The 26,095-nt window shown below is 33.9% G+C and overlaps 1 protein-coding gene across 4 annotated transcripts in view; it reads right to left on the bottom strand.

Moving 5' to 3' along the window:
• Positions 1–26,095, bottom strand: part of klar (klarsicht) — an 828,351-nt gene that overhangs the window by 130,710 nt on the left and 671,546 nt on the right. For 2 of the 4 annotated variants that reach the window (XM_081758673.1, XM_081758668.1), the window contains exons 12-19: positions 25,891–25,911; positions 25,191–25,418; positions 23,192–23,358; positions 21,881–22,028; positions 15,875–16,037; positions 13,825–13,920; positions 10,243–10,472; positions 4,941–5,111 (exon numbers count right to left, since the gene is read on the bottom strand). In XM_081758673.1, coding sequence (XP_081614799.1) covers positions 4,941–5,111; positions 10,243–10,472; positions 13,825–13,920; positions 15,875–16,037; positions 21,881–22,028; positions 23,192–23,358; positions 25,191–25,418; positions 25,891–25,911 — 1,224 coding nt within the window. The remainder of the gene's footprint in view (positions 1–4,940; positions 5,112–10,242; positions 10,473–13,824; positions 13,921–15,874; positions 16,038–21,880; positions 22,029–23,191; positions 23,359–25,190; positions 25,419–25,890; positions 25,912–26,095) is intronic. The other 2 variants (XM_081758672.1, XM_081758669.1) reach the window with 2 other exon arrangements.

The raw sequence follows: 26,095 nt of genomic DNA, 5'->3' as shown, positions 1-26,095 counted from the left end.
AGTGGAAGTAGAAATAACCCTGGATGAGGCATGGGTATGTCTGCTGGAATGTGACACACACACACACACAAAAAGTCACCTATCGTCCCCATGATTCCAGAGGTCATTCTGACTCGCTACATGAATGTGCGGAACTTCTTCCATGCGGCATTATGTTTGTTCTTGCTCACTGCTATAATGGCAAACTTACGCTAGGCAGACTGGACAAATAATAATAATAATAATAATAATAATAATAATAATAATAATAATAATAATAATAATAATAATAATAATAATAATAATAATAATAATAATAATAATAAATAAATAAATAAATAAATAAATAAATAAATAAATAAAACCAATGCAGCTTATTTCCAGACGAACATTTTGGAGCCACTACATGTCACAATATTCCATCCCTATATGACAGCGACTTACGTTATCATTCACCAAAGCACGGCGTTAAATCATACGGCGAAATGTCCATCAAGCGGACGGCACATGAAATGAAAATTGATGCAATTCCTTTTAGAAACATTTCTGTGGAATTCTTTTATGTACCTGCAATGGATTTTTGTGGGTTCCCGTTGATGTAACGAGAGTTGGGCCGTCGAAAGCCGTTCACGCTCGTGGAACAGACTTATCAAACTGTGTTTCGATGCGGTCCTTTCCGTGGAAACTGAGACTCAGGATGACAGCTAAGAGCTAACAGATACTGCTTCCACACTGAGCAAAGCCATGGTAATTTCGCGATATTTCTTAAACTTGTAAGATTGCCAAATTTGTCACCATAAACCTGAGATCTTAAACCTACTTTTTAAATTTAATGTTTTTCGCTAGATTCAGATTAAACGTGTCACTAAAGAATACAGAAACATACATATTACTACAGTCTAAAATATTCAAAATTAAGAAAATATTTGAAAAATGTAATAAAAAATTAATAATGTATTACATTACAGTAATAACAAATATAAGCTGTGTCAGAACTGTATGAACGAACGCGTATTAATCAAAGAAGTAGGTTGAATCATTTACAAAAATGTAAATTACAAGTCTGGATGACGTTCGAAAGCCTTGACTTGTGCAGAACTATCTTCTTGATTTTTCTCTCTCTTGTACTTGGTATATTCCATACACTGTAATTTTAAACAAGGCTTAATGCAACACTCTTCTGATACAAAGTTTCGAATTGCTTTACAAGTGAACTCAATCGAAATATTTACAGAAAATCGGAGTGTCTCTATAAAATAGTTGGTGTTCGATACATATGTACCTGACACGGAAAACAAACTCTGTCGCTGGTAGATCAAGTAGTAAGTATCAACTTAGTAGCAGGGTATGAGAAATAGAATTTCCACGAGTCAAGCGATCAGAATTTTTTTTTTTTTCTAACAATATCATCTACTACGGCAAAAGCAAAAATACCTAGGGGAAGACCACGATTGAAACATACTGTCTAAATAATACACGATGTAGAGAAGAAACAGTGCATGGAAATGAAAAGTTTGGCTCACGATAGGGAAGAATGGAAAGATGCGTAAAACAATAATACAAGATGTAGGGAAGAAGTACATGGAAATGAAAAGTTTAGCTCAGGATAGGGAAGAATGGAAAGATGCGTAAAACAATAATACAAGATGTAGTGAAGAAGAAGTACATGAAAATGGAAAGTTTAGCTCAGGATAGGGAAGAATGGAAAGATGCGTAAAACAATAATACAAGATGTAGGGAAGAAGAAGTACATGAAAATGGAAAGTTTAGCTCAGGATAAGGAAGAATGGAAAGATGCATAAAACAATAATACAAGATGTAGGGAAGAAGAAGTACATGGAAATATCTGCCTCAGGATAGGGAAGAGTGGAAAGCTGCGTGAAACAATAATACAAGATGTAGTGAAGACAAAGTGCATGGAAATTAAAAGTTTAGCTCAGGATAGGGAATGGAAAGCTGTATCAAACAATAGAAAATGTAGGGAAGAAAAAGTATACGAAAATGAAAAGTCTGGCTTAGGATAGGGAAGAGTGAAAAGCTGCGTCAAACAATAACAGAAGATGTAGGGAAGAAAAAAAATATATGGAAATGAAAAGTCTGGCTCAAGATAGGGAAGAATGAAAAACTGCATCGAAGCAATCAAAATACTACTGCGCTCATAAGAAATCATCTACGAATTTGTGAGAGTGACACTATGAATTTATTAGTAGTAAATTTGATACTAGTGAATTTACTAGTGATAAATTTGATTCCCGACGAAGATAAGATACAGAAAGCGCATATCTTGGGAAAACGATGTACATCGTTGGCTTCTTTGATCCAACAGAAAACGTCCAAATTACACAGGTATCCAATAGTATAAGACTTTCCAATTGTATAAATGTTTGGAATCACTGTTCTACAGATATGGGGTAAATTAAGCAAGTGACCGGAATAGGGGAGTGTTATTGCCTGGACTTACGTCAGTATGCTACACCAAAAAAAATTCTGTCTTCTTTGGGAGTTTTACAAAAATTGGAAATGTGGATTCCTTTTTGGGTCAGTTTTCCTGTACCACAAATTATCTTTCAAAATATTGTAACAGAATTTCTCTGAATATTTGTAAAATTGTAACAAGTTCTTTTCAGGGAAAAGATAAAGGATGCCTCCATTCGAGACAAGTCATAGCCACCGGTGGCCAAGCGCTGGTGAAAGTAAGACTGTCTGGCACTTATGCTTCGGCAGGACCACACTCTGGCCGCCTTTACCCCAATTTCCTCAGACACCCCATTTCATACATATATTCCCCAGATACATTTCGTATTACAATTCTTTGTCATAAAATAAATTCTGAAGTGGTTATTCTAAGTCATATTCTAGTCATTCTAACATATATTTGATTATTTTAGTTTCTGTGTCGCTGTAGGCTAAGCAAGATCTAATAAACTACCAAGTAAATATATTTCATAATGTAAATACACCGATGGAATTAAATGGGGGATCGAGCTAACGGATTGGGGCTCCTCCTGGGAAAAAAAGATAATCCTACTCCCACATCTCCATGTCGTTCACTCCTTATGGTTCATCCGCCTTTTTGGATAGTTTCCCCTCCTAAAGGCAAAAATGTGCGTTGGCTTCCACCCGCTCATCCGCCCTCCGAGAAAGCTATTCGCACTTGATAGAGGTTGACTCCTTATACCGGTCGTCAGTCGGTCCGACGTACGTTAGCCGCCTAAGACGTTGCTTTCTCCCACAAGGAGATGTAGGTTGGGATTTTTTCCTTTCGTTTAGAACAAGACCTGAAGGGACTTCTCAAACTTCTCCTTTCCACAAAGTAATGGCTCCATGTAATACTAAGCAGCATTGCTGCTGACGCTGCAGCATTGCGTACGTACCTGTTCCGAGAAGAAAGGGATGGTTGACGAAATTTAATAGCATGAGGTTATTATCGAAATTATTAGCATGCGTATTTTTGGAATTATCATCCATCCAGTTTTGACCGGAACCATCCTGGTTTGAAGGTTCGGGTCCTGGTATCTCTCAATCTATTCACTATTCACCCCCTTTTATATATATATATCCTTTCCTCACTGAATTATTCTAAAATATTATTTTTGTAATACATACACCTACCTTGAAACCTGCATATGTATACATACACCTACCTTGAAACCTGCATATGTAATCTTAATTTATAGTATGCCTGAACATTGACAGAGTGAGCCACGTCTCGGCATACAATTTATAATAATTTTTGGATCTAAAATGTCTGTTATTCCCATACCATCATTACTGATACATTCAGCAATATTGTCATAAAAATGGCTCTTGTACTGGTTAGGTATACAATACGAATTGATAAAAAGAATGAAAGTAAATCTCTCACCGAAGTGTCCCGCTTGAGATAGCAGAAATATGGTAATTCTAGTTTCCTCTAGGTCGACACCTAGAATACTCTCTGGGGCTGGGATCGCTCAGTGGTAGTAAAGAGTTATTCAAAAAGCGCGCCGGTTTTGGATCGTCCGGCAAATTTTTGTTCCTCGGTTTCCGACATTGTTTTGTATTGTTGCTCTACCCACATACATTCCAATTGTCGCCTTAGTCTGAATTTCTCGCATTTCTTCAGTCTGTATCTAGCCATGGAGCAGTTTATTATAGCGCAACGCGTGCTAGTTGTGAAAACTTTTTTTTTATCAAAATGGAGAAAGTTATGCAGCAACAGTCAGGCGACTTCACGCGGTTCTAGGGCGAAATGAGGCACCGAATGAATCAACGGTTCGCAGATTTATGAAGCGGGTTCAACAGTGAATATCAGAAGTCCTCTGGGTGTCGTCGTAGTGGTCATTTTGAGCAAAACATTGCAGTGGTTCGTGACAGTGTGGCTGTTAGGCAGTTATAGTGAATTTCATGAACTGAGTTATTGTATGCCAGCGCAGTAGAGGAGGTCATATGCCCGAAGTCATTCACCATGCCTGGAGTAGGAATGTGTGATGAACATGTTTATGAATTTTGTTAGTGTGTTTTGAAAAAATAAAGTTCATAATTCGATGTAACAGAAATGGCGCGCTTTTTGAATAACCCTATATGTTAATTTCTGGTGCGTGGGGTCCCTGGTTCGACCCAAGTTCACACCAAGTGGGCTTTGTGGTGGACAAATACAGCGAGTGTGGGTTTTCTCGGGGTTATTCCGTTTCCTCACACTTTTTTCATTCCAGCATTTAATTCATTTCCATCATCGCCATCTCCTTGAACCCATCTGGCATAACCATGGAACTTAAAACTAAAAGATTTCATTTTAGTTTAATATTTTATCCGCACGCGAAAAAGGTAGATACATATCATTTAAGAATTATTAGCGGCCTTCAAATGGGTTTTCCAGGTAGATTTACCTCATTATATTGTTATCTCAATCTCAAGGTAAAAGTTAGTATTAAAAGAAACAATCAAAAATGACGAGTTCTAGAGTACACAATAATACTCACCGTAATTCTTCTCCGCCTAATGGGAGAATTCACATGATTGTAGCCGCGACTAGAAGCACAGTCTGACTGGCTGTCGAGGAAATTGCGATAGTCATCTCCAAACTCAAGAAGGCGACGAGATGTCTCTGGGTCTGGGGGCTCCTCGCTGTATGGCTCACTCAGGTATTTTTCCTATGTAAAATATATACAAATAAAGTATTATACAATACAGAAAGAAATGTTCAGTAAATACTTTATAATTGATGCAAGTCCTTATACAATTTACAACGAACTAGAGATGCAAAAAAGCCGGCTTTTTTGAATCGATGGTTTTTTTCACATAAAAAGCCGGCTTTTTTGGGAAAAAAACGAGAATTTTGGAAATTTTGGCTTTTTTCAACTTCATGATTTTTCTATCTAAATAGCTTTCTTATAGTATATTCTATAGTTAGATAAGAATTCCATGACCTGAATGTCATATTTCGCTCTGAAATTCACCATCAAGATGGATGGAGCACATGTTATACGAATTAAAGCTAACATGAAGAATGTAGTATTTGAGGGTAATTTTAGAGGCTATTTAACTTTATTTTAACTTTTGAGTTATCGACATCTTTTTTCCTCTCTAGTTTGTCATCCGTGTTTCATTTCTAAGAGCTTTTAGTACTCTAGCTTCTAGCGCAAAAGTTAAACTTGTCCGTTTTTCTATTTATCCGTCAAAGCGTACGTTTTTCAATATATCCGTCAAACCGTACTTCCATATTTCTGTTATACTGTAGCTGTGAAGTGCTTTAGCATTAATTTTCCGGACACAACCTTGAATACCAATTTATACAAATAATCAGTAGCGGATTTAGAAAAGTACTTTAGGAGGGGTTTTTCTGATTGTTTCGTTTCCTAAAAAGTCCTAATTTTATTTGGGAAGTGCTTGAAGTTTATGAGTACAGGCATAACTAATATTTCGCTTCGTTTATATGTTTAGCAATAATCTTCCGGATACAACTTTAAAAATCATTTTATACTGAGAATCAGTGGCGGATTTAGAAAAGTATTTTGGGAAGGGTTTCTTACTAATGTTTAGTTTTTTTAAACATTCGTAATTTTTATTTGACGGGAGCTTAAAGTTTATGAGTAAAGGCATAAATAATAGATATTTCGTTTGTTGTAGACATTCCGTAACTTTGGGGAACGGACTTCAGTCCGAAAGACCGCCCCCCTAACCTTCGCAAAACCGTCACTGCTGGTAATTAGTAATAATAACGATTTAAAAACAATAAAAAAGGAAGTCGCCCAACTCTCAGTACACGCACTATTTCTACATTCACAGATGGAATGAAGAAAAGCTTTGTCAGAACGGTCGAATGCTGGTTGAATCCCGGACTTCCCGATAGAAGCTCAAAAGCTAATCACTCAGTCATGTTTGTTGTGCAGTTGTATTTAGCTTAACTTAAATATATTCCGTAGTCTTTTTTTTTGGGGGGGGGGGGGAGTTCCGTAATGATATGTTGAATCCCTCTTGTTAAAAATTCAGAAAACTTGAGGATTGGGTAAACTGTGATGGTGGTTCTATAAAACTTAACTGTGGAATTTCAAGAATATACAGAACCAAAAGATCTAGATGTTCAGCCTTTAAGTGTATCATATAAATCTAAGTATTTCTCTTATGTTTTATTTTAATTTTATTTTGTTTCAAAAAGAGGGTATGGAATATTTTGAAGTAAAAATACTACATACTATTTTGCTAGTTATTTGTGTATTCTTTAAAAAGAAGTGTTTACTTTTAGGGTTGGCTGGTTAACACCAACTTTTTTTTTTTAATAACTGGTTTAAACCACAAAAATAAAAAGAATGAAAAATGCGAATCGTGTGAACTTCATGGTGACGTTTCCAGATATCAAACCACCTTCAATAGTTTTATTTCCCTTTCACCTTTTAATCAAGGTGTCCCATGTTCAATTCTCGGTCGAACCACAACCCTTCTTTCATGCGTAACCCAAGTAGCGGTTCGGATGTCAGTTTAAGCGAAAGTCTTCTCCTTGATAACCTCGGTATTTCGTAAGGATTTTAAGCCTAAATATACGAAACGAAACCAAATTGTATATTTCTGCATGCCTAAATGCGTGTTGTTTTATAAAGAAGCCAATATTGCTTAAATATATTGATAGAAATTGGCAAAATTTATCGATTGCCTACGTAGCTTCCAACATTAGCTTGGATTGGACTTTCAATGATATCTACGTACCGGTACTAAATTTGTAATTTAATACCTCAGTTTTAGCGTACTGATTATGGTACGTTGACCTTTAAATTTTACATGCAAAGCAATAACAGGATTTTCCCGTTATTGTCTTACATTTCAAGTAATGACGGGATTTTCCCAATGGCTAGGGCGGGAGATTCTCAACTTAAGAAATTTACTGACCGCACTTCTTTAAGCTTATGGGAATTCTTCCGGCATAACCCCGCTGTTGCATAATAACATCAAGGCGAAACGAACTTATTTCTGTGAATATGTAATATAAATATATAAAGCAAAAAATGTAAGTCAAAAAAGCCTGGTTTAAACCAAAAAAGCCTGGTTTAAAATATCCCCCAAAAAACGGGTTTTCGGCATTTTCAAAAACAACCACGGTTCTTGCCAACTCTGCTATCTTTTGTATATAGGAGGTTAAAAAATTCTTATTATATACATTGGTTAATCCTGTGGAATTCATAATGTAAATATGTTGAAGAAAAATTGTTTGAAATATTTTTTCGAAATTCATAGTTTATTTTCGATGTTTTATATTATTATCAGCATCAACCACTAATTAAATGATTTTTTGTGTTATAGAGAAGCGATACAAAGTCTGTTTTATCAATTTAAAGCAGTATTTTGAAAAAAGCCCAAAATTTCCCAAGCAAAAAAGCAAAGCAGAAAAAACCGAGTTTTTTTCCAAAAAAGCCGGTTTTTTTCCGAGCCCTTGCATCTCTACAACGAACACATTCTATTCTATATCATACGTGCATTCAAATCAATTATAACAATAGTACTCAATCTGGGGTATACGTATCCCCAGAGATGACTTCTTAGGTACTATGTAAAATTTAATATACCATATTCTATTAAATTTGTCGCATGATTCTTATAGGTTAATTTATAAATATAATTCTATATTTTTTTCATATAACTATCTATAATTTGAATTAAAGATACTTAAAAATTGGTGGAACAAGGTTGAATGGAAAAGTACCATTAGGGATAAGTGGAAAAACGAAAGGTCGAATACCACTAACGTGTAAGATGTGGAACTGAAACATCAAAAAATTCAACTACAGTTATTTACGGTTAAGTGTAAAAGCGGCAACACTTTGGCTCTATCTTTCCAACTAATATTCACAATAATTCTGTCAAAATTCAAAAGATTTTGTCGAAATTTGATTCACTAAATAAACTGGATCAATAGGAATACCAAAAATTAATCCAAAGATAAACTGAATCAATCATCAATCTGTGCACTTGTCAATAATTTTGTTTCATTCGTTATGGAAATTACTTAATTTTTTAACATAGCAACGCACTTCCAATGATTTATATGACGGGGTACATGGTGATTTAATGATAGAACGTTCACCTTTGGTTGGAGGAAGTATCTGGTTCAATCCCTGATCATCCAAGTTTGTAGTAGACACCATCGTGTCCGTGGATTTTATGGGGATTTCTCCGTTTCCTCCCATATTTTCAAACCACCAATTATTTCATTCATTCATTCATTCTTTTATTCATCCATGTCGTACATTATTGGTCAGAGACCAGTACATAGGACTTGTCAAATAATAAGAAGACATTTCAATATAATTGATATTACATTATTTTACAAACTATCACCCAAGTATTCATTAATATCGTAATACATTTTATTACACAAAAAATTAAATAGTTCATTTTTGAAATTCCGTCACTCACTTTCATTAAACATACGTCTCCTTTAGCTTACAGGGCATAACCGCGGAACCTTAAATGAAAAATTTAAAGATTCTGTTTAATTATTGGAAGCTCGTTGCTGAGACACAAAATAAAGTGCTCCGCATAACATATATGACGGACTAGCAATCTTCTATTTATTGATTCAAATTGTCTTTAGGTAAAGTTTCATTATCCTTCTCTAGAATTTGACTAACTTATTGCAAAGACTGTCGCTCTTTAAAAATACAACTTGGAACATGTTTGCAGATAGATTTATCATTTTTAGTTTCGCATTAGCAGCATTAGGAAAGGAAAACTGTTTCCATCTGTTGAGGTACTGGAAACAATTTAAAACAAACAATGATAAATCTGAAGATTAATATCATAATAAATTTAGCCGTCAAAGCTAATAAATGAGCTGAATTCTTATTTTATGCTACTATGAATTGTAACAAAGAGAGTTAAGCCGTAAATGAATGTTATATGAATTGTTAGATCTGTCGATCGCCCTCAGACAAAAAAAGAAAAGGACAAAATTATCAAAAGTCATACTAGACATATTTTAGTGACAAAATACATCTTCTACCTTTTCTTTTCTCCTTTGTAATATACCAATGTTACAACTGAGGAATCTGTTTTGTTAATGAATCTTATTATGAGATTCATTCTGTTTACTTTAAATAATTTTGAATTATGTCCCGTCTTCGCGTATCTTTGGTGAAAAGTATTATATCTACAACGATCTTATGTAATGAAACGCAAAGTTTGATGTCGTCGAAAATTGATGCTTTAAATAATTTATAAAGAATTCCAATAGATTTTTTTAAAATATTTAGAAGAAATTGCAAATTAAAGTTAAATTAAAGTTTTTGTTTTAAACTTCAGAAAACTTTCTGAAATTTCAAAGCATTTAAGACGAACTTGTAACTTTAACCAGTTGCTGTTAATTATTTCTTGTTCTGGTGTGACAGATAGTTTTACAATATAAAAGCTATCTTGTATCAATGTGAAATCTCAGAACACGCCAACTTTGTAAAAGTAGGAATGTTCTTGATGAAGATAGGATTATCCACCATTGTCGGTACTGCTCAGTAACTGAAAGAGGTTTCACAGTAATTAGTTTCTCTGTATGTTATTAATGATGGTCTAGTGTACGTTCTCAAATGTCTCAGATTTGTATGAACAAATACAATTTACAATTCCCTCTCTTAAAAATGGAAGCGATCCACTAACAGCCAATTGCATTCTTGAAGGACATAAATGATTTTGTTTACTGCCATTAAGAAGTAAAAGGTAACAGCGAATAATTGCCACAATACTCACAAAATTCACGCCACCTTTTTTAAAGATCCCAATGAGAATAATGAAGGACCTCACCTGATAGTTGTCCCATGCCTGTTCCGAGAACGAACTCATTTCTTCTGCCTGAGCAATATTCTTCTCTGTGTCACTGTCTTGTTTCATAGAAGCACCTGCAATACAAGATTTCACGTCGGGTCTATATTCGTCTTCTGTATCACTGCTGGACGGCAACTTCGTTATGAAAAACATCGATGTGGGATCACTTTGGCACTTTTCTGAGCCTGATGCTCTTCTCGACATTGTCCCTATAAAAACAAGGTGAAACAAAAATATTAGAAAACAGGAATTAATGTACATTAATGAAGTTCTTATTGGATTGTTATTTTTTTGCTTTAAGTAAGTGACATTCGTACTTTCTGAAATAAATAAAAACAACCCACAAATACTACATTTTCTGTCGTTACATTTGGAGGTTTAAAAGAAACGTATGACAATATAGAAATTCCGTCCCCGCTCCTTAGTGGTTGAATTTCTAACAACTTGCCACACAGAGAAGACTTCACACATGCCGAAACCTATTATCATGCAAATAATAATCGATCGAGGATCTTTTGTATGTAGTGCTCTGTCAAACAAACTCCGGGAAGTACAAAAATGGAGGGTACCAATTTATTTTATATACCTTTAAGGGGTTGTTCTGCAAAATAGCGTCTATTCAAGTTTCCTAATAAACTTCTGCAGAATCAATATGTTTAATGTGAGCGCCCTAATAAGTTTATAAATGAATATAATTATTATTGAAAAGAAACGAAAGACAGGAAGTCCTATAACGTGAATGAGTACCGATGTAGTTAGTTATAATGATCGCGAATATTTTATGAAATTCAGTTTAAAAGATATCATATGATCACGGAAATTGTACTTGGGAGGCATTTGCAACGTATCTGATGAAATATGTTTATATGAATCATAGTTATCAATATCATAAATAACAGAAACATTTGAGTGTATCATAGTTATGCCCTTAAGTTAAAGGAGAGCGTGATGTTTAATAAAGTAAGTGATTATGAATTAGTGGAGAATGTGCAAGGAAACGAGGGAATCCCGAGAAAACCCAATGACACGATGTTGTCTACCACAAACTCGTAAGTGCTAGGATTCAATCAGAGACCCATCACATCAGAAGTGAGTGTTTTACCACTGAGCCACCGTGCTCCCATGAAAAATAAAATGTAGGGTTATGTTATAGATTACATATACACAAAATTATTATGCATGAAGTTGAGTTTACACTTAGCTAAGAGTCTACCATCTAAATATTAGTGGTTACTCTTATACTTTATACATACACTGTGTATTTTCTTATTCCAAATTGTCGGTCGGCAAGGTCAATCGGTTCTCAACCTATTTCATATCACGACTACCCTTTACTGTACCCTCTTACCGGTGACCTCTCTACGTGGTTTCCGATTTGTAATAAGCTTTTCGATTATTGCTGCTTATCGCTTATGATTCCTACTGAATTCATACCAGGCTCCCTTCGTGTATTCGTTTCGCGATTTCCAGGTTGAGAAATCCTGATCTAAGGCATTAAACTGACAATAGCAAAGTCTATCTGTCGCTAGTTCGAATGTCGCTTAGGGTATGGAAGTTATTTATGTACTGTCCTTTAATCATTCATTTCTCGTCTTTTTTAAATCTATAAAATAAAAGTACATCTTTGTCAATACTACTGCATTTTTGTCAATACTTTGTAGTTTTGTTCTTTGAAACCAGAATTCACAGTGACATCCTACGTACAAGTAAATACCTCTCACTATAACGCTACAAGCCGTCTTGTTAAATCATGTACAATAACTACAGGATTTGTCCAAGAAGTAATGAGACTGGCTGCCGCGCAGCGCTCCAGTCGCCACCAGAGCGCTCTCAGTAGGTGGTATCGGTGGTGGGGGTCTTACCTAAGCATCGCACCGCGCGGCAGTCGCTTCTGAGCAGTGAGAGAGTGAGGATCGATCGTTGCGCAAAGTGTTTTTTTTTTTTTTTTCATTTTACTTACGGTATATAAAGCGAAAAATGGAGCGGACAATACAGCAGTGATATGCCATCAAATTCTGCGTTCGCTTGGGCAAAACTGCTTCACAGACTCTTGCCTTGATTGAGCAGGCCTACGGAGACAATGCCATGTCGAAAACCCAGGTTTTTCGCTGCCATAAGGACTTCAAAGACGGGCGGGAGACAGTTGAGGACAAAGATCGATCTAGACGCCCTTCGACGAGTTCTTCGGATGAAAACGTGTCAAAGGTAAAAGAACTCTTGGATTTTGACCGTCGGTTAAGTCTGCGATTAATAGTGGAAGAACGTAACATGTGCAAGTCAACGGTACACAACATTATAACCGAGAATTTGAACATGAGAAAAGTTTGTTAAAATTGGTACCAAAAATGTTGAGTGATTAACAAAAACAACGAGGAGTTGTTGTATGCCGTGAAATGGTGGATGTTGTGGAAGGTAAAGCAGACTTTTCCTGTTTCCCAAAGTAAAAACCGTCCTGAGAGGTCGCCGTTTTGATGACGTTGCCGCCATCCAGAAGGCTGTAACCAAATCTTTAAAAGGCGTTTCGGAAGCTGACTTCCAGGGAGCGTATGAATCATGGAAGTCGCGCTGGCAGCGGTGCATCGACGCCCAAGGGGGCTATTTTAAAGAATTTTGAGAAGTTGTTAAAATCGGATGAATAAATTCCTGTTTATAGACTCAGTCTCATTACTTCTTGGACAAACTCTGTAATATTGAAATTAATACTTTGTAGAACTTTTTACTATGTATTTACAGCGTTACTTATATTTGAGCTCGAAAGTTTAAAAACAAACATGGAACAACCTTCTATCATACTTATTATTTCTGGACTTTCATCGGTGACCAAACAAGAATATATACAAAGCATTTTTAAAGGAGAAAAATCAAATACATGCTAGACGCCAAAAGTTACAGTGCTGCAGGAAGACAGTTCAAGCAATTTAATTTTAGATCATACAAATTCAATGAAGATATAATTTTCTGTGTTGTATTTCTTAGAAACTACACTATCACACATAGTTATTGAATGCAGGGATCAAAGGAATACATAAATATGTAAGTTACTTACTAGCAGATGTACTAAGATATTATATTGAGAAATAAAAGTTCAGGCCAGTAAAAGCAATTATATATATATACATAACATATGAGAATAGATTATAGGTATGATATATTATGACAACAAAGGGTATTCTGTATTGTTAACTCCCTGCAATATTTAGAACACCAATCCCCGAATGTAATTCTTTAGTCCTATTTTTACATTTCATATCTACAGTATCAGGAGTAAGACAGGCAGATAACCTGAAGAAGGTGCTCGAAATGTTAAAGACAAGTTAACAATACATAAACATACAAATCAAAACTCAACAGAGATAGTTATTCGCCGTGGAAGCATCGCAACTTATCTAAACACAGTTATTTAAAATTTACTTAGCAGCCACGAGCAAACTGGGGCAGACTAGCAAAAAAGTACAGGAAAGGTTGTAAAATTCATTATTTTCGTGCGATGTAATTAAGCTATATACATATTCCGGGATCTGCGATATTTAAACAAACAAAAATTTTGATAGTGAGACATACTATCTAATAACTCCAAAATACGACGTAGTATCCTGGACTTGGAACAAGTTATATCGACGTCAAATACAGGCAGCGGTGAAGATGAAGTCTTCGAGTCTATAAGATATACAAGAAAAAAACAGAAAACATGTTAGAAATAAGACCCGGGCGTAGAACTTTCATGTTTTACGCATTTTTGACATTTTTCTCGTTAATTAAGTTTGATGACATTTTAATGGAGTATTTCTCTATTTCTGTCGTTTACATGTAATGGTTCTATCGCCCATATTCAGTTGATGTTAAGCGATTAATTTGTTATATGACCATGCATTTTGAAATGACATCCCTAGCTGAATGTTTCAGGCTTATGCCTTTAAGGATAACGGGATGCTATGATAAGTGATGATTATATTCATGACGTAATATTAATCAGAAGAATGTGTTCTAATGGGTTGAAATCAAAACACCATAAGAAACTCTGAAAAAGCAATGTTAGTATACCATGTAACATATCAATATTTGGAATTCAAGAAATGTAATGTATGTGATTTAAGGATAATGGCAGACTATGATACGTGATTATGAATGATGATACAAAATTAATTAGAGGAATGTGTACTGGAGAATCAAAATCAACGTACACTAAGAATATCGATAAAAAGCAATATTCGACAACCATTTAACATATCAATATTTGGAAGCAATAAAGGTAATAAACTTAGAAGAATTTTAGACTTATGTCTTTACGGATAGCGTGGGACTGTAATAGGTGATGATAAACTATTAATAAGTGATGATGAATGATGATAAACTATTAATAGATTATGGTAAACTATAATAGGTAATGATGAATGACGATAAACTATTAATAAGTGATGATGAATGATGATAAACTATTAATAGATTATGGTAAACTATAATAGGTAATGATGAATGACGATAAACTATTAATAAGTGATCATGAATGATGACAAACTATTAATAGGTGATGATGATCGATGATAAACTATTAATAGGAGATGATGAAAGATGATAAACTATTAATAAGTGATTACGAATGATGATAAACAATTAATAGGTGATGATGAAATGATGATAAACTATTAATAGGTGATGATGAATGATGATAAACTGTTAATAGGTGATTACGAATCATAACTATTAATAAGTGATTACGAATGATGATAAACAATTAATAGGTGATAATGAAATGATGATAAACTATTAATAGGTGATGATGAATAATGATAAACTGTTAATAGGTGATTACGAATGATGATAAACTATTAATTATAAGGATGTGTTCTAGCGGGTTCAAATCAAAGCACATTAAGAAATGTTTTACAAATGATGTTCGTAGGCCAGGCAACCAATATTTGGATAAATGAAAGGAACTTAGAGTTGTTTTAGGCTTATATCCTTTAAGGAAAACGCGGGACTATGATATCTAATGAAGAAGATGATAATAAAATATTAATTGCAAAAATATGTTCTAGTGGAAAACAGAATATCTTAAGAAAATTGTGAAAGCACTGTAGTATAATAAAATTTGGAAGGAAGGAAGAAAAAGGCAGTAAAGATGTAATGGATGAAATGTAATCAAACCAAATATGAATTTTTTAAACATGACAAAATATTTTGAGTTCTAGACAAAACTAATTATCTTATTTAGCTTAAGAATGAAATATTTTTAAAAAAGGCAAGTTAAGATTCCATAGTGGATTAACTTCTAAAATTCGTACTAGATATATCAAGAATACTCCTGCTTCTTATATTCGAAATTTGAGTTGCTAACATGTCAGTTCTAAACCTTGAAAAGCATTGTCATTTCTGAAACTTGAAAACGAAATTGATTATAAAAGTACAAAGACAATGGTGCTGCGGGACGAAGAATAATCTTCAATACAAAATATGATAAATAAAAATGTAGAAAAATTATATGTGGAGAAAGATGAAATGATCTTTGAATATACTGTGTGGTATTACAAAAATGATTCATAACCCTAGTAAATCTAAAGAAACTGATTTTCCAGTAAATAATACCTAAAAGAAAACACCAATTTATAATTACCTGAGAAGGATCTTGATTTCACAATTTTCCACACCATTGGCGATGCTTCACTGCTCGAACTGAGAGATTTAGAGTGGTATTTACGAGGTGAATGTTGTTGGGTATCACTTCCACCAGATTGACCAACCGTTACGCCATCAGATCCAGATTCACTCTTACGGCTCTACGGAAGTAGAAAAGGGCGATTTCAATTAGTGAATTTTGCATTCTCACATTCAGATGAACTATCGTTCATTCTACAATAAAATACAATTTTTGTATTTTGTGTATGTGTTTGAATGTCATGTTGATTTATCTTTTACAGTCGTGCCCAAAAATCTTGGAACACTACATCCTTCTCACAATCAGAAAGCTTGCTCAAGTAAGAAGATGACTTGAAAGAAAGACTCTATACAAGGCAAGGGTGCATATCTTTACTGCAATTTTAGCTTGGAAGAAGAACTGCTGAAAGATGAATGTTCATGTTGTCTTGAACATGTTTGTATGTATCTTATATACATAATGATCCACGATAAGATAGAGTAATCACAATTCTCTTTAATGAAGAAAAGAAATAGAGGGTTATTATAAATGATGGACCCATTTTTAAAGATGTGTATTTATTAAAGTACAAATCCAAAATGAACAATCTTTATACCAATGGAAAGTGGAAGTTTCAAAGATTTTTTTTTTCAATACATTATAAATGTTCAATGTGTCCACTGTCTGCTGCACGTCAAACATCTATGCGGTAGCTGAACTTGTACCACACACGAACAAGTGTATCTACTGTTACTGAGTACACTTCCAGTCTGTTGAAATTGTGTAAACCAACGCTTAATGCTTTTTGTATTTGGTTGTTCAGTACCGAATTTTGTACGAAATGCCCACTGCACTCCAATTTGTGACTCACTTCTTGCGAACTCAAGAACGCGGAAAACCTTGTGCTCCACGGTAGCCATCTCACTCACAACTGAGAGGGAAACGAATGGCTGCCTATTGCTGCGCGAACTCTACCGTCCGCTTCGGAAACCATCATTGTCCACCGAAACTTTCAACCTTCCTTTTTCCATTGTTATGAAGATTGTTCATTTTGGATTTGTACTTTAATTACTACGAATTTTTAAAAATGGGTCCATCATTTATAACAACCCTGTATTTTTCTCTCAAGTTCGACATCCTTATCAAGGGGAAAAAAGGAACACTGAGATAACGAATTCGTAAGATTCTATGAAGAATTACTGAAAGCTATATTACAAACAATATGTTTCAAGACTTGCAACAATGTAGCGCAACTGATGTTCCTATCCGGCATTCTTTACCTGAACTGCGAGACGATCTGTTTCGTTGCAACGATATAGGTTTTAATGTTGACACTACGTAGTTTTAGCACTGTTTCATCGATTCAGGGACAGAATCAAGAGTAGCAATAAGGTTTTTCGTGAAATTAGAGTGAAACGGTATCAGACACTTGCGAAATGCTATATACCGTACACTGAGTTAAATCTCTGGCTCGAGCCAATGTTTTTATTTGACATTGTCGATTCTGTGAAGGCAGGAAAGACGCGACGACCAACTAAAAAAAAAGAGTCGACCATCAACCAGTCTAACTGACGATAACCGAGAAGTTTATGACAAATAAATAAATAAATAACTGAAAATCGACCCCAATCCTTCCCAGATTATTACTAAGAATCTCCGTATTAACAAGGACACGGTGACAGTTCACAAGTGCGATCTGTGGTAAGGTAGTTTCTGATAGGCGCGAAAACATGTTATTATTACCCAACAGTTTCTTGCACAGAAACAGATTTATTAACCAACCACTTTACTTACATCTGACGACAACAGACTATTAGAATTATTGTTTTCTTCTTATTTCCTATTATCAAATTCCACCTTAAAGACAGAATCTTGAGTTCGGTTCAAAAATAAATCAGGTCTCGTAACCACATTATTCATTAACACAGCGTATAGGAAAATACCAGAACTGTATAATCGAGTCGAAGATTGTGTATACCTGGAAGGGATATATGCTGAGAGCCAAAAGGAGAAACAAGAAATCTATTTCTATTCTTACTTTTTATTATACCAGTATTTAAGCGAAATAGATATATTGCGTAAAATAGTACCAATATACTGATTCTATTCATATAATTCTAGATACATGCAGCATGACAGCTTATGCCACACATAACCTTATGTTACGAAACTAGCAATGCCTAAGCTTCATATAGTCACACTAGCGGCCGAATCGGATGCGTTCAAGAGTGTTGTTGAATGTCCCCAACTTCAGAGCTGAGTTTCTACTTGCATACCCAATACATCTACAGTTATATACAGATGTTTTTAGGGAGAGAATTTTAAAATGAGATCCTTTTATTGTTTGTCATTCATGTCTGTCTGTTATATGAAATTCGGTGGGCGGAAATGGTGCAGACTCACCGCTGAGTATTCTATTAGTATGTGCATGGTAACCTAATATTATATGCATAGGAATTTTTAGTAATTTTCATTGTTGGTAATGTTGAGTATTGCGGGCTTTAAATTTACTGTTTCTATCGTTACCATAGCAACAACAGTTGATAAGCTATTAACGATTCTGGGATATGTCGTAGGCACACCGCTGATTAGTTGTTGAGAATGCAAGTGACCGTAATATCATGTGGAGTATTATACAGATGATTTTTTGGTAGTCTCCATTGTTGTCAACTTGGACTGTGTTGCGGCCTTTAAATGTAGTGTTGCTATTGTTATCATGGAAAAGAAAGTTGGTCAATTCTTAACGATTCTGCCAATGATTTATAATTCGCTCCTTCGATACTGGCATGTTCAGTTTGTTTCTAATTTACTTTGATGATCGAATTACCATCAGCTGAGATAAGCACAAAAGTGTCAACTGAATTCCAAGTTTTTTTTTCTTAAATTCTACTTTTGACGTTATTGAAGCACTTTGTGTCTGAGGAAATTTACAGGGTGATAAAGACTCCATATGGAAGACTATAAGCTATTCCATTAACTTCTACCATTTCTTTCAATCGACAGCAGTTTCCTGTTTCATTTTCGTTTGGAATAACAATTAAAAGGGAACAAAAACAAACATTAGGAGTTCCTAGGTGAGTACAAATTACTTTTAAAACCTAAAACCTAGTTTACTTTTGCCTAATGAAGCAGGTGAACGTAATAAAGCTTTGTCCATTTCAACATTGCTTTATTTTTTAAATCATCATAACACGGCATGGACCATGGCATGGGGTGGTAAGTTTTGATGGCGGGAAATTTTCTCGGACCAGATATTGTCTGAAAGAAATACATTATTTTCCATTACAATTTATATATTATTACACGGTATATTATTTTTAGTTCGTGCATAATGATTTAATTGTTTATCCCTAAGCAACATAATAAATCCATGACATTTTATCATTATTGTTATATTTCATATTATACTTTCCTTCTTATATATAATGACAAATATATTTACATAATAAAAATATGAATAATAACGAAATGGTAAATACAGTATTTTTGGAATTATCTAAAGCATTTAATACAATGTAACACAAAATTCTGCTATACAACTTTGAGGAATGTGGAATACGAGGAATAGCGTTATTTTGGTTTGGGAACTATTAAGTAATACAAAACAGACTGTCTAAATTGAAAACTTTCGAAGTGAATGTACAGCAGAATTATCCAGTATGGCGTGCCACAAGGAACAGTCCTAGGCCCATGATTCTTCGTCTAGCAGCAATTGCGTGAATTTGGTGAGGAGGGTGATTACAGAAGGAAGATTTCGTCAAAAGTTTTTTTTCCGGGGGAGCGTTCCTAGCATTGCTGCTACGTTCTCTCTTTGCACAGCCATACTCATTCTTTGTATGAGATAGGATGAAGCTCGGTTGTCACCTGTGCTGAGAATTATGCCGTGTCTAACTTCTCTAATGAAGTTTAGACCTTCATGGCCCTAGAGGCCACAAGTTTCGATGGCGATGGTGACGAAGTGGTATTTGTCCAAGAGGTTGTTGTTATTAGTATATTACAATATATAATCTATATATTATTTTATTTATTGAATTTATTTGTATTTATTCCACTTTCACTTAAATACTGATGATTCACTTTACTGTCTGAAATTTTCTACGCCGATTTTTATTGATATTGAGGGCGGCAACTTTTAAATGGCAGCAAAAATGTTAAATATGACTTTGCATCATATATACTGTACTAATAATAATTTTAGCTTATAACCCTAATATTGTATTTAATTTGGTTCACTTTTTCTTGGGAATTATTTTATTAGAGGTTTATCTAATAAATCGATACTATATACATTAATAAGAACATCCAAAATATGTCTGTAGTACACTGTTTCAGTGTCTTTCGTAGTCCAGTTTTCCTAACGGCATTTAATAACTAATATTGATGCATTTAAACTATCACTAAAACGATCACGTGAAAATTTTGAACTGAAACTACCCCACCAAATGCGATTTTCTTCGGCTCCATCATTACTCCACAACCATATCTACTGTGCTAGAAAAGCGATAATCTAAGGCAACAATATTCAACGTGTATGTTTTCTGTTCTGTGTATTTACAACAAGCTGCTAGCTTTTGCATACTGCTGTTTACGATATCTCAACACATACTTGCCCTTAATATGAAACGTCTCCTGGGAAATTCTTTTAAATATGGATTGGTCAACTGAAAAGGAATTAAGTATATCTCTCAGTCAAGTAGATTAAAACCTGGAGAGTACTGAGTGTGTGGACAACGGTAGAGTCAAAACCAAACTTCTTGCGCGCAATGAAACATATGGCAGTGGACAACTTCTCTAGTTTTGAGACACTAGGGTACTTCGATTATCATTTCCTATTTAAATTTTACAAATTAACTGAGCGTTAGTTTAGATAGAGCCAATCAAATTTTTATCAGAATCCAACTATACATGTTGTTTCAGAATTCTTATTGCAACTTTGGGAGGTAATCATACTCACGAAAACGAGGAAAATTTAACTGCGAAAAGAAAAGTGGAATTGTATTTCGTTTCTGAGTTAAGAGACTTGTAATATGTGGGAAAATAAACTTTGAAATTACATAAAGCAAACACTAATAACTTAAAAAAAAAAAAGCACAAAAAGTTTACACGATGTAATACTTGAATCAGTATTATTACTTTTCCTACATTGACATAACTTTAATAAACATATTATTTCAAATACTCTACAAAGCAGATTATTTAAAACTCTCTACTTTCTTTTACAGCATTTCCACCCTTCTAAATTGTTTTGTTGAAATTTAGCGTCTCTTTTCAGCAACCAGAATATATATGAGACGTGGACACAGTTTCACATGGAATCAAATCCATCAAAATGCGTTCAAATTTTAAAGCTCCCTTACCACGAATCCTTTCTAAATTTGATATTCTTGGTTATTTTAATCGTGACTTTCCCTTAAATTTTCTCACATCGATTCTTCAAAGGGTGATTGTATTTCGGGTATCAAGTCTTCAAATTTTACTGTCCCAAGTATTCCACTTACTCTTTGCTTGTTTTCATGACTAGATTTGCCTTCCAAACATTGCAATACGAATATAATACAGTTCTCAAAATATTAAGGCAGAACCCTTAAATTATTGCTCAAATATTTATTAATTCAGTTACTTAACTGAAAATATATGACAAACAAAGAAAAGAGAAAATCTTGGAAATCTTAATAATTTTGGTGGACACAGAATATGTTATCTAATATACAAAACTACATCAGTTTGTTAAAAAGAAAATATTGGACCTTCCACAACAAGAAACGACGTACTTCAAAGAAAAAAAAATCAACCATGATCTTGCAATCAATTAGTAAAGATCCGAATGAAAATACTCTCAAATTAATATCTGCTTATTTTACTTAGTAAATAGAATGGTTGAAGAACTAAATCTTTAAAAAGTATCTTTCGAGATACTACACAAGTATATAAGTTCCAATACATACAAGAATAAGACACAAAAACTACATTTTCTTGAGTTCTTACCATCATTCGCTTGCGCAGCCTCACTTTCCGGCGTCGCAAGGAACCTGATCTTGAATTTGAACCTTCTACTGGCTGTTGTGGTGTCTCTTCCACAGTTGATGATGAAACATTCCCTTGAATCGCTACGTTGGCTATTTCAGGCTTAACACTGTAACGTATACCAAAGCTTTTGGTTATTTGTTGTACTCTGTTTTAATTAATGACCAAGATTTACAATTTATGATCAAAGACAGGCAAATTTAAGTAAGTGCTTATTACGAAAATGTGAAAAGTTAAAAATGATCTCCCTTATTTTTTTCCAGACTATTTATTAAACTATTTGTTCATTGCAAGTACTTTACTACAAAAGACCTTTTATATGTCCTTTTAGTAGATTTAAAAAGTATATTTTATCATTTTCATGTGTGAAAATTACAGTGGCGTCAGCCATATTTTCCTGTCTGACTAACATCACTTTTCTAATAAACAAAACAGTGTTTCTTTTATCACTGTTGGAATCTGCCATCTTTTAGAATGAAGCTCTGACTTACTTCATATTTTCTGTTAACAAATTGACTTATCTAGATCTGAATTTTGTGTCTAAGTCTTAACAAAGTGGCTTATACCACTGTCACTTTAACCCGTCCATTTGTTACTCAACTGTATTTTATGTTTTAAATTATATTTTTAAGGGAGTTTAAATTCAAATAGAGAACTGAACGCCTGAAAAAAAAAAAAAAAAATGCTACTCAGTTGACTGTATGGGAATTTGTATCGTATGTTTTAATATGGTACAAACCCTACTGACATGAGTACTAGCTCATACTTAAAATGTTTATAAGTACAATTAAATACTCTCTTAAAAATAAAAACATAAATAAACAAATGAAAATTATAGTTAAAAATTTATCTTATTCAGGGTGTCTAATAAAATTCCAAAATGAAATTTCGTGACCTTTTCTTTATCAAACCATAAAATTTCGTAACATTCTCAAGAGCTAATTTGGGTGCGAATTAGGCCCAATTTTCATGCATGCGATACAAGCGTGCTTTCTTTGCAATTTGGTAGCGTCAAAAGCCGACCACAGAGATTTTTAGTGGTGAATTTTGACGTTTTACACAGCAAAATTTTTCAGTCTGTGCTTATATTTGTACAGATTAAAAAAAATCGTGACCCCAAAAGGTAAATTTCGTGACTTTTTCTTGACTTTCATGACCGTTTTCTGATTTCGTGCCTTTTTCATGACTTTCGTGGCCGATAGACACCCTGTTATTGATTTCAGTAAGATTAATATTTTATGATATTTCTTCAAAAAAATAATAATTACACACCTCACTGCAAATGTTCTGCTTTTAGTTCCAGGTGGAGTGAGCAACTGATGCAGAGCTGATTCTGATACAGAAAACTGAGCCAGACTACTGCATGCACCAAGCTGAGAAATTCCAGATACACTCCATGGACGATCACCTTGCTGCGCTCGTTTTTGCCTCAACATTACCTTTAGAAAAAACAACAAAACATTAACTGACTCCCCTAAAACTGAAATATAATTGGTGTTACAATAGAAGTCATATTTATACATTTACAAGAGTATAATATTTTACAAAGATAATTAATAATTATTTACTTATACAGTAAATAAAGTTATTACCAAAAACATTTTTTTTTTTTAAAGAAAGAAAGAAAGACAAGAATCTACTTGAAACTAAGAAAGAAATGCACCAACATATTTTTTTTAACCTTTGCATAGCAACACTAAGAATATTGGAAAGATATATAAATCTAAGCATATTAAATTTATTAATGAACAGCACGCATTATTGGATCAATGATTATTTAGTGATGATTCAATTAATCAAGAATTTTTTTAAAAAAAGAAATTGCAACAGTTTGTTTTTCTTTGTAATACTCAAATATTGATCCTAATCACATCAATTTTAAGAACATTTAATTCTGAATTACCAAATCAAATTGTAGTACAACAGGTATAATACAAAAATTTTTGAATTTGAAAATTTCCCACAAAGTTTCGTTTGCATGTATATATGGTCACGAAACAACAAAGAGTGAAAACGTGCATGTCTGGACCGAGACTCGAACCTGGGATCTTCGACGTATCATGCCGATGTGTTAATTACTACGCTACCCAGTCTACTACCAGAACAGCCATGTACTATTCCACTCTTAGGTGCTCTTGCGCAAAAAGCCCTGGAATGATCTATTTACGTAAGTCGAGGACTGTCTATACTACCTTCCTCTACCGACACTTCATCCAACCTTACAGTTTTAAAGATATTGAACTGGATTTTTACATATAATTATTGACTCCACTTGTTCTCGGTTATTAGATTACTATTTTGTAGTCAAATCAAAGTTCCTCTTCTTTCTCTATTTGATTCTTTAGTTAAAACGAAGTTCCTAAACCTTTCCCGTTCGCTTGTGTAGTTAAAACTATATTCCTCATCCTTCCCTATTGACTCATGTAGTTAAAACGAAGTTCTTTCACCTTATCTGCTTACTTCTGTAATCAAAACGAAAATTCCTCATCCTTTTCTATTTATCCCTGTAGTTAAAACGAAGTTATTTCACCTTATCTGCTTACTTCTGTAATCAAAACGAAAATTCCTCATCCTTTTCTATTTATCCCTGTAGTTAAAACGAAGTTATTTCACCTTTTCTGCTTACTTTGTAATCAAAACGAAAATTTCTCATCCTTTCCTATTTATTCCTGTAGTTAAAACGAAGTTCTTTCACCTTTTCTGCTTACTTCTGTAATCAAAACGAAAATTCATCATCCTTTCCCATTTATTCCTGTAGTTAAAACGAAGTTATTTTACCTTATCTGCTTACTTCTGTAATCAAAACGAAAATTCATCATCCTTTTCCATTTATTCCTGTAGTTAAAACGAAGTTCTTTCACCTTATCTGCTTACTTCTGTAATCAAAACGAAAATTCATCATCCTTTTCTATTTATCCCTGTAGTTAAAACGAAGCTCTTTCACTTTTTCAGCTTACTTCTGTAATCAAAACGAAAATTCCTCATCCTTTTCTATTTATCCCTATAGCTAAAACGAAGTTCGTTCACTTTTTCTGCTTACTTCTGTAATCAAAACGAAAATTCATCATCCTTTCCTGTTTGTTTCCTTCAGTTTAATGTTCAACATTCTTGCAATGTAGGTTACTGTATTTGACAGAAATAGTATCAAAAGCAAATGTGATATCCAGCTCTTTACATTATTTTTTAAGGTTTCTTTTGTATATACGTACATATTTATTAGTTTTTTTTTGTATATTGACTGACATTATAAAGTTATTACATCAATATTTACCTTAGATTTAGGTGTGCGCTGCTCAGATATGGTGACAGTTACGATTTTCTCTGCAGTCGGTGTTTCGTTAGAGCCATCAACAATAACTTCAGCCGAACTTCTGTGAGAGCCAATCATTTCCATCTGCCTGCAGGTAGCTATACTTCCATTCAACTCTTCAGATGACTGGGAGTCATTATCAGACTCACCAGATGTATACTCTCCACTCGCATCACAACTATCAGGAGGCTATAGGACAGAATTAAAAACAAAAGTTATTTAATATTCCCTCATTCATAGCTACACCCGCAATATTTATTGCTTTTTCTACTTTCTAAAGACGTTGATAAAGAGCTCATTTCTCACAACTTTTAGGTAATTTTTTCCCTCATATTTTTGGGGCATTTTATAGGTCATATATCTATATATTTAGGTTATGAACTTCCACCCGCTAGTATATTCAAGCAATCGGTAGCCATATTGAACATCAATTAAATAGTTTAGAAAAAGAAATTATTCTGCTGAAAATGTTGTGAAAACATTATTTTTTTTTAAAAAAAAAAAAATCAAATGCTGTTAGTTCTTAAAAGCAAGTGTATGAGATTGTGATTTGAAGCAGAAGCAACTACTATTTAAGTAATAACTTTTAGTTACCAAAGAATGATACAAACAGTAACACACCAGCAGTGAGAACGAAAATGTTATCTAATAGTTAACTTACCATAAGGAAATAATGAAAATCCTATGTTAGTCCAGCGAGAGGGGAAAAAAGAATTAAAGAAATGAAATGAAAAGGAATATCTACTGAAAGGTTGGGTTCAGCTACACTACACAAGAGTTTTTACCAAGACAACACACTAAATACTAATTAAAAATTCATGTAAGAAAGACAATGAATGAACAAGCTACAGGAAAGAATGCAGAAT

Source organism: Thermobia domestica, chromosome 5 (assembly GCF_964235325.1).
Source record: "Thermobia domestica chromosome 5, izTheDome1.hap1.1, whole genome shotgun sequence".
In the NCBI taxonomy this organism is placed as follows: domain Eukaryota; kingdom Metazoa; phylum Arthropoda; class Insecta; order Zygentoma; family Lepismatidae; genus Thermobia; species Thermobia domestica.
The sequence above is the reverse complement of the archived record's forward strand: the minus strand, read 5'-3'. Positions and strand labels throughout refer to the sequence as shown.